General features: G+C 49.2%; 2 protein-coding genes across 2 annotated transcripts; both read left to right on the plus strand.

The window, feature by feature from the left end:
• Window positions 1–267: 267 nt before the first annotated feature.
• LOC134016216 (otospiralin-like) lies at window positions 268–1883 on the plus strand (the record flags this gene model as incomplete). Its single annotated transcript, XM_062455607.1, has 4 exons — window positions 268–379; window positions 748–866; window positions 1406–1447; window positions 1657–1883. Coding segments are annotated over exons 2-4 (333 nt in total), but the record flags the coding sequence as incomplete, so codon positions are not given.
• Window positions 1884–5917: 4034 nt separating this feature from the next.
• ecrg4a (ECRG4 augurin precursor a) lies at window positions 5918–9842 on the plus strand. Its single transcript, XM_062455618.1, is given in 5 exon segments — window positions 5918–6173; window positions 7425–7472; window positions 7762–7815; window positions 7818–7930; window positions 9055–9842. Coding segments are annotated over 5 exon segments (435 nt in total). The 5' UTR covers window positions 5918–6103; the 3' UTR covers window positions 9205–9842.
• Window positions 9843–10167: the final 325 nt, after the last annotated feature.

Genomic DNA, 10167 nt, shown 5'->3' on the forward strand with positions numbered 1-10167 from the left:
TCCGTATTCAGTCGAACTGCTTCTACATGAAGCGTGAGACCCACTGTGTGTCTGACTGTTCCGAGGAGCGCCCAGGCCAGGCCTGTGGTTGGTGTGGAGGTGTGAGACTCGCAGGTCACACCTACCGTCCAGAGGAACTGGGAAAAATAAACAGAGACGTCTTGGCCCCAGACTTGGCTCCTCTCCTCCCCTCTCTTCTCTCCTCTCTTCCCTCCTCTCTTCCCTCCTCTCCTCTCCTCCCTCCTCTCCTCTCCTCCCTCTTGCCCGTCTCCCCTCTCCCTCCATTCACACCTGGAGTATCTCCTCCAGCCCACAAGCTCCACACAGCGTCAGGGGACTGCTGATGTGCTCCAGGCTGCTCTACAGCATCCTCTAGCAGGTAAGACTCCTGAGAGGAACCACAACACCTGATAGAATACAAAGAGGCTGTTTGTCATGTACACAACTGTACAGGGAATGTTTGTTTAGATAGACATGTGCATAGGGATATCATTACAATGTATACAGTGTGTGTGTGTTCGGTTGTTAGAGGCAGAGTATGGATCTATCCCATTAGCAGCATGATTGAGAAGGCCATGATTGGAGTGGATGTCTAAAACTAATGGAGCAGAAAGAAATTGGACCATTTGGACTGAATGGGGTCCATTTCCTCTTTACATGTTCCCTTTCGTTATTGTTCGATCAGCGATAATGGCAAAATGGATCGTCAGTGGTGTGAAGAGTGTTCTTTTATTCTCCCTGTCTCAGAGCCGCTCTGTCTGAGTCACGTTGTCCTCCGACCGTCTCCAGCAGCAGTGAAAGGATGTGTGGTGCGCGTGCAACGCTGCTCCTCTGCAGCCTGTACCTGGGCTTGCTGTGCCAGGCAGGTCAGTCAGACACTCCTGCTCCGATGCATTTTTGGAACTTTACAGGAGTCGAATTCTTCCATATAGAATGGAACTGTGGTGTTGTAATGTTTGGTTTAACTTTGCTCTTGTAAGGTTTGATCGCTTTGCCCCGTCAGCTAGAACTGTTTGTTTTTATAGGGCTCCGTATTGGGTTCTACAGCTTTTTTTAGAAACATGTTATCTGACCCAGATGTTTCAATCTGCTAGCTTGTATAGAAGTCTCCCATTTTCATCCCTCTCTAAGGGAAGAAGTGAAGCATTGACAGAACAGACAGCAGCTTTTTTTCCATGTGACTTTTGAGGCAAAGTGCAAGATTTACTTTGGCACTGACACAATACAAACCTTTTATTTTTCCTATCAGTTTTTTTTTCTTTCCATGATAATGAAAGGTGCCAAAATGTACTCTGTCTCTCTCTGTCTCTCTCTGTCTCTCTCTGTGTCTCTCTGTCTCTCTCTGTCTCTCTCTGTCTCTCTCTCTCTCTCTGCCTCCCTCTCTCTCTGTCTCTCTCTCACATAGGTGGAGAAGAGAAAGGAACTGCCATAGAGGAGGATCACAGAGGTAGCATGTTTCACAATCATTTAAACAGCCTTTCACTGTACACACCGACAATCATTTCTGTGTAGAATACAAAGGGTTGGCAACAGCAATCTAACCATAAAGGTTATGCAAGCTGTTATATCTATTCAACAATCTTATCTAAAACCTAATTTCATGCTATCTCCAGTGGAGCAACAGAGTCGGCCTGATGTGATCTGATTGGTCCCCAGGGGGAGGTGGGCGGAGGGAGAGGCGGAGCATGCCTTACTGGAACATGTGGTCGTCGGACTTCGTGGGGTGGATGGAGGAGCTGAGGGCCCAGGGGGGGTACGACCGCCTGGATGATCTGGCCAGAACCTTCTGGGCTCACTTCCCTATCGCCACGGGTCTGGGCTACGATGAGCCAGAACCAGAGATCCAGGAGACCGGAGAGGGAGTCCCAGGGGGGAGGGGGGAGGACAGGGGGGAGACGGGGGGCAGGGGGGAGACGGGGGGCAGGGGGGAGACGGGGGGCAGGGGGGAGAGCAAGGGGAGGAGCAAGGGGAGGGAAGACACTGGACTGCAGGATACACGGGGGGGGGAGAGGGAAGGGGGGGAGGACAGATGGGAAGAGAGCGAGGCGAGAGGGGAGACAGTGGAGAGTGGGGCAGGAGGAGAGAGAGGGGAGAGTGAGAGGGGACAGGAGAGGGGGTCTGTGGGAGGAGTGTGGGAGGACAGTGGGACTGAGGGAGGAGTGTAGAGCCCAGAGAGGATAGGACACTTAATCGATCACAAGATCAGTGTTGAGCAAAAGTAGCTTCTGCATGGGTGTGTAGACACATAGCTGGTAAATTATAATAAAACCTTTATTAACTACAGACATTGATGATTCAGCTTTAATTTTTTGTAAATCATTCAAAGTAGAAATTACTTGAATCTTTTTTTGGTTTTGAACACTTACTGCTTTAAACGTCATCTGATCTCAGCAACACTTTGATAAAGTCAGTGTAATTTCACAGCGTACGGGTGTGGGGAAGGGGACCTGCATGTGTGTGTGTGGAAAATGAACATGTTCTTGAGAAAGAGACATCTGTTATTTCAGATAAACAGAAAAAACATATGGTTGACAATCTGGTAAAGCAGCATAATTATTCAACGCAGGAACAGTTATTTCTGAGAAACCAGACCAGAGGGGTTGCAGAGAACCTGATTGATGCAAGGAGGAAGGAGAAGATAGAAAGATGAAGAAAGAAGATGGGAAAGAAGGTAGAAGGATGGATATCACACTAGTTTCACCACAGCCTCAGATTCAACCCGCCTGTTAATCCACCACACACCCTCTCCTCACTTTACCCTCTTCCACAACCTCACATCTCTCTTCTCCTCAGCTGCCCTCCTTCCATCAGTCATCTCCGTGCAAATCATACTGTACTCCTCACAACCCCACCATCTCTCTCTACCTCCTCACCCCCACCATCTCTCTCTCTTCCAAGAATGCCCTGCCCCCCTCCAGCCAGGGTCTGGACCCAGGTTGCCCTGCCCTCCTCCAGCCAGGGTCTGGACCCAGGTTGCCCTGCCCTCCTCCAGCCAGGGTCTGGACCCAGGTTGCCCTGCCCTCCTCCAGCCAGGGTCTGGACCCAGGTTGCCCTGCCCTGCCCTCCTCCAGCCAGGGTCTGGACCCAGGTTGCCCTGCCCTGCCCTCCTCCAGCCAGGGGTCTGGACCCAGGTTGCCCTGCCCTGCCCTCCTCCAGCCAGGGTCTGGACCCAGGTTGCCCTGCCCTGCCCTCCTCCAGCCAGGGGTCTGGACCCAGGTTGCCCTGCCCTGCCCTCCTCCAGCCAGGGGTCTGGACCCAGGTTGCCCTGCCCTGCCCTCCTCCAGCCAGGGGTCTGGACCCAGGTTGCCCTGCCCTGCCTCTCCCAGCCTGCAGCTCTCCAGGAAGGAGGTAGAGACTCTGGGCCAAATTTCCTTCTCGTGGATGTTTACGGTCTTCTTTCTATTCCCCCTTTTTCTCTCCCTCAAGATATTCTTATTCTTCAGATGAACAAACACGATACGCACGTTCGAAGTAGAGTCAACATAATCCATACCTCGGGGAACGTGTAGTGTGTGCCCTCAGGCTGGGGGATTGTGTGTACGTGCTGTTCTTCATTTTGTGTGTGTGTGCATGCAAGCATGTGTTAATTTTCAACCTGGGAATCTCCCACATTTCTTATCTAAGTCTCTTATGTCTTAACCCTTGTGCTGCCTTCGGGTCACATGACCCAAAGGTTCATAACGAACCATCGTTGTGTTTACCCAATTTTACCCAATACAAAAACAAACACATTTTCTTTTAACCTTTGCAATGTGGGGGGTCTGAGACAGCCCAAAGGTTAAAAGAAAATGCTTCAATTTGTTTTTGTATGCGGTAAAGTAGTCGCAAATCGACGGTGGGTCACAATGATTGATGGGTCAGAATGACCCGAAGATAACACAAGGGTTAAAAAAAGGAAATAATTAGTGTGTCGATCTGTTAAATCCAAAGACGTGTGTTTTCCCTGTGGAGTGCTGGCTCCACCTGAGGAGCGCAGCTGTGCCTGGTGACACTCAGACACAGTCACACACCTGAGGAGCGCAGCTGACAGCTTGCTCAGCTGCACTGAAACACACACACACAGAGTTCCAGAAACACACAAGATGAAGTATCTTCAGTTTTATATATTGTTGCCTGATGACTCCTGTGTGCATATGAGAGAGAGAGAGAGAGAGAGAGAGAGAGAGAGAGAGAGAGAGAGAGAGAGAGAGAGAATTATTGAAGAAAAAAGACAAGCAACAATAATAAAAAACAATATATCACAGCGAGTACAAACAATTTTAAATCAGTTACCACTAACCACAATCCTTCTCTCCTTCCACACACCCCCCCCTTCTCCCTCTCATCTTCTCCCCACATCCTCCTGTAAACACCTCTCCCTTCTCTCCTTTCCACACTCCCCTTCTCCCTCAGTCTCACCTTCCCATAACCCCCCCTCACACACACACACAGTTTGCTATGCCCATGTCAGACATCTCGCCCAGCTCCTCCACGCTAGGTCGAGAAGGAATCATTCTTCTGCGGATGTCGGTTCTGCCTTCATCCAGCATGAGCTGAGAGAATAGTTAGCGAACTGTGGAGTTGCACAGTTACTTGACGAGAACAATGAAAGAGGCTGTGATGCCAAGAATGATCCTCTCAAAGGGATTCTTTGCAATTGTGAGGAACATTTTATTTAAGAATGCGTGGGCGTGCGTGCGTGAGCAAGCAGATCCCAAAAGAGAGAAACAAACAGAGATGGATGGACATCTGGACGCAAAGCTCCCATGAAACTGAAAAAAACTATTCTTCCGCTTCTGATCTGATTCATTTATCTACACTGTCTATTTCCGACATTGATTTAGTCCATATTCCACTGTGGTGGGAAAAGTTAACAAAGCAAATGTTTGTATATGAAACAAGACGTCATAAAATGTATTGAGTCTTCTGCGAGGACAGCCGTACAGCGGGGAATCAGGTTTCTAGAAGTGTAACTGACCGAGCTTTGTTTGTCACAGTTGACTGTGAGACGAGCGAGGTGATGAAACACAGAGGTGGGTTAGAGACGTCACGAGGGGTCCTGGGGGCAGGCCTCTCCTAGCTCCTCTCTACTGGGTGAACTAAATCAAACGCACTCCCACGCATTTGAAGTCCTTTGCTTGCAGGCTTCTTGACTCGTGGTGGGTTCTCAATTGTCTCCGAATTGTGAATTGTTTCCACCAACCACGTCGACCAGAGGACCGATAATGACACGGCTGGATTGCATTACTTTCAACGCTTTGATGTCAGTCACCTTAAACCAACTTTGCTGGACCTCATCCATCTCTCCTGTCGTATAACTGTCTCCATCCCTCCATCCCTTTCTCCAGATGCAGATCCTTTGTTTAGGAACCTTCCAGGAAGAAGAGTAATACTCAAACTGTCAGAAACTTGAATCATTTATGTTCCTCTCTGACGCACAGCACCAAATGTGTGTTTCATTAAAGGACCGGGGAGGAAGACGTCTTTCTTCTTCTTCACTTTTAACAAACAACAACAACAATCACTGTCTCATGTCCCATGCCTGGCGTATCCTCCAGCAACACAACTGAGATTAGACTTGTGATCCCGTTAAACTCTATACGTGTCTGTGTATGTGTGCGTGAGTGAGTGAGGGGGGGAGGGATTTAGGAACCCCCCCCCCCTCTTCTCCCCCCCTCTCCTTCCCTCACTGCTGCTTCTGTCCTTAGCAGAGGTGGAAAAGTACCTCAGGCACACATGAACGTTCACTTAGCAGTAAAAGTAGGCTAAGAGCCACCACCCCCCTCCCCCCTCCCCCCCCCCCCCCCTCCCCCTCCCCGTCCGCTGAGAATACAGGCCCGCTTCTGTGGGCTGCTGACCACATCCCCCCCCCCGACCATGGGACAGTTTCCACTACAAACACTTGTGCATGTGGCCACCCCTCCCTCTTCCTCTCTTCTTCTCTCCTCCAGCCATTCTCCTCAGCTCCCCGTCTTTTCTCCTCTCATCTATCTAGATCTCTTGTGCACAGTGCGAGTGTTTCTGGATCTCTTGTGCACCGTGCGAGTGTTTCTGGATCTCTTGTGCACCGTGCGAGTGTTTCTGTGTTTGTCCCGGTCGGTGAGCGCGGCAGACGAGGGGAGTCATGTCTTCCCAGCAGCTGTGTCTGAGGCTGGTGGGGCTCGGAGTCCTGCTGGCAGCGTTGAGCCTTACAGGTGAGCCACATCCTGCTCCTCGCTGTCTGTCTCCCTGGTGTGAGTGTGTCTGTCTCCCTGGTGTGTGTGTGTGTCTCTCTCTTCCTGGTGTGTGTGTCTCTCTCTCCCTGGTGTGAGTGTGTGTGTGTCTCTCTCTCCCTGGTGTGAGTGTGTGTCTCTCTCTCTCCCTAGTGTGAGTGTGTCTGTCTCCCTGGTGTGAGTGTGTGTCTTTCTCTGTCTGGTGTGAGTGTATGTGTGTGTGTCTCTCTGTCTGGTATGTGTGTGGGTTTGTCTGTCCTAGTGTCAGTGTCGTGGCCAGCCTGTCTGTCCGTGTTTCTGTCCATCCTCTTCTCTGTGTCTCTCTCTCTCTCTCTCTCTCTCTCTCTCTCTCTCTCTCTCTCTCTCTCTCTCTCTCTCTCTCTCTCTCTCTCTCTCTCTCTCTCTCTCTCTCTCTCTCTCTCTCTCTCTCTCTCTCTCTCTCTCTCTCTCTCTCTCTCTCTCTCTCTCTCTCTCTCTCTCTCTCTCTCTCACTCACTGTGTCACACACACAGATGTTGAGCAAAATCGGAGTCATGGTCAAATTTAGGTGCTAGGCAACAAAAGGGAAACAGCCACCATTTACATTTAGTCATTTAGCAGACGCTCTTATCCAGAGCGACTTACAGTAAGTACAGGGACATTCCCCCCGAGGCAAGTAGGGTGAAGTGCCTTGCCCAAGGACACAACGTCAGTTGGCACGGCCGGGAATCGAACTGGCAACCTTCGGATTACTAGCCCGATTCCCTCACCGCTCAGCCACCTGACTCCACATTCCCACGACATGAAAGCCCTTCCTCCCCCAGCTCTGCTCCACCGGGCTGACTGCAGAGCAGATAAGAAAAGTTCAGTGGTGAAATTGGTCTTATTGCTGTTGAGCAGAGCTCATTTGCAACCCACACCCACAATTTTCAGCGTGTTCCACCGGAGGCTGTGAATGTTTGTTTCTGAGAGGATCGCCAGGCAATGTGTGTGTTACATAATAATTTTCATCTCATGGATAACAGGGCCCTTTGTCTGTGTTCAGCGCATTGACTCTACTCTGTGTTCAGCGCATTGACTCTACTCTGTGTTCAGCGCATTGACTCTACTCTGTGTACAGCGCATTGACTCTACTCTGTGTACAGCGCATTGACTCTACTCTGTGTACAGCGCATTGACTCTACTCCGTGTACAGCGCATTGACTCTACTCTGTGTACAGCGCATTAACTCTACGTTTCCTGTGACTTGTCCAGATGTCTCCAGTGATAAAGGTCTGGAAAGGATCTTGAAAAAGAGAGAAGGTACAGTACATCAAACATTCTGTGTGTCACGTTCATTCCACATCAAACACTCCCTTTTTACAGATATTAACCAATCCACCTACGACTTGACAGACCAGTCATGTACTTGGAACACTTGATTTACCCTAGTTTATACTCCTTCCAGAATGCTACCTTAGTCTTCAGTTCTACATTGATTCTATGTCAGGGGTCTCCAACAGCAAAAACCAACTGGCAGGTAGAGTTCCAGTAACGTTGGAGAGCCCTGTTCTAAGGTCTCCTAAACCTTACCCTCTCTGTCTCCCCCCAGTGGTGGGGGGCAGTAGTGCACCTGTCCGGGCTGCGGTGGCCGTCCCTGCCTCCAAGGCAAGGAGTTCCTGGCCAAACTACGGAGGCCCAAGAGGAACATCTGGGACCGCAGTCGGCCAGATGTTCAGCAATGGATCCAGCAGTTCATGTACATGGGATTTGACGAGACGGTGAGAGGAGACAGGGAAAGGGAGAGAGACAGTGATGAGAGAGCGAGAGCGAGAGAGGACTAAACAGCAAGGCTATGATACAAACTGGGTAGAACAGAGTAACGTGATGCAAGTGCCCTTGCTGTTAGCCTCCCCTCCAACGGCTTTGGGTTCAAACAAACTATTCAAAATGAGTCAATGGGCATAAGCCTGTGTGCCATGAGACATGTAGGATCAGACGGGGGTGGACTTGACTGTAACGAGGGCCTCTGGGGCCACAGGAGGCTTCAGCCTTTGTGTCCTTCCACAAACTCACCTGATGCCAACAGATGGTGTCCAGATGGCAGCCAGTCACAGAGAAGAGCTGGCATGTGAGCCAGGAAACTGTTCTGTCACCCCTACACCTGGTGAACTGTATTGTTTTGGTGGACCGGGTGGGTGTAAGGATGGGAGGATGAGAGAGGGATTGGGAAAGAGGGATGTGAGGAGAGATGAACAGACTGATTTGTACTCTTTGTCTGAGCCGGGATAAACAGACAGAAGGCTACTGTCCCCGACAGGAGCCTGCAGACACAGTCTAGTTCCTGGCTGATGATAATGACCCCGCCCCCCCCCCTTCAGTAGCTCTCAGTCTGACAGAGAGGGCTGAGAGAGCAGGCGGAGACAAACGCTTCATGCACGCTTCATCACACACACACACAATCACACACACATACATGACACACAGGTGGGTCAATACAAACAGGCAAGCTGACAGGCAGACAAGTTTGGACAAACAGATTTTCTGATCAAATGTCCTCTTAAGCTGTGATTTTGATGGGCTTTTGAGCCATGTCAGAAAGTTGTAGTCAAAGTTGAGAAAGTGAAGCAAGGAAGGAGAGATGGTGTTTGTGTTTGCAATGGCCCCAATATCTACCAGTAATTCTTCCGTGCTTTGTCAGTTGGTGGGATTGCTTCACTGGCTCCACGTGTCACATCCTGTGGTCACTGTGGTCACTTCCAGGTGTATTCCTCACCGCTGGCAATGACAGCAATGGTTTACCAACCATGATGTGTGTCCGCCACCCGAAACATTCACACCTCCTTCCATTCATATTTCTCCATCAAACACATCTGTGTGTGTGTGTTTCTGGATGTGTGTACAGAGGCTGGAGGCGGACCTATCTTACTGGATGGACCAATCCCGCTCCAGCGACCAGGGGCGTCAGCACCACTACGATGAGAACTCTCCCATCGGACCAAGATACCCCAGCTCCTACCGCCACGGAGCCAACGTCAACTACGACTACTACTAGTCAACATGAACTAGTACTAGTCAACCTGAACTAGTACTAGTCAACCTGAACTAGTACTAGTCAACCTGAACTAGTAGTAATCAACCTGAACTAGTAGTAGTCAACCTGAATTAGTATTACTCAACCTGAACTAGTACTAGAACATATTCACTCCTAACATAGCCTGGGTGAAAAACTACTCTGTTCACTCTGCAGTTAACCAAGTCAACGTAAACAATGACTTTCACTATTCTAATCCTACTAGTGTTTTAGTCTGTGTAAACTACTCACTAATGTATTAGCTAATCTCACTATACAAACCAAGCTCCGCCTCTCTTTATGTAACTGGGTTTGAACCCCAGAAGTCATTAAAAGAACTACAGTGATGGAGGAAACTCTTCAGCTCACCAATGGGATTTCCTCTGGGTACTGTAGTGGGATTTTGTACATTGTATATCAGCAACATTATAACAAAACTGTTGCTCCTGTTTGGTAGCTTGGTATCACAACAATTATTACCTTATCTGTTTTGTTATTGAAACCTTGTTCTTTTGAAAGGAAGGCTTGATGCTGTAAAGTTCATTAAGTACAGAATGTTGTGTACACTAGTGTGCGCAAGGCTGTCATCCTTGCAGGATTAATAAAGTTTCCTGACTCTCCCAGTATTTGTCCTCCCACGCCAAAAACACACCTACACTCCATAACAGGTGACGTAAAGGTTTCGTAACATATAACAAATACAGAACAGCCCCTGCATGGACACACACGCACACTACATTTTTCATTCTGAAATATTTTATTAAAATAGGATCTTCACCTGAAACTGAATATCATAATATTAAAGTTTTTGACAGCAGAGTTTTCACAACAAATCTTAAAAACCACGACACACAGACAGCTAAGTAGAAACTCTTAACTGCTTTGTATGAAGCGCCAGACTGCTCTGTATGAAGCGCCAGACTGCTCTGTATGAAGCGCCAGGCT

Source organism: Osmerus eperlanus, chromosome 3, assembly GCF_963692335.1.
Source record: "Osmerus eperlanus chromosome 3, fOsmEpe2.1, whole genome shotgun sequence".
NCBI lineage: Eukaryota > Metazoa > Chordata > Actinopteri > Osmeriformes > Osmeridae > Osmerus > Osmerus eperlanus.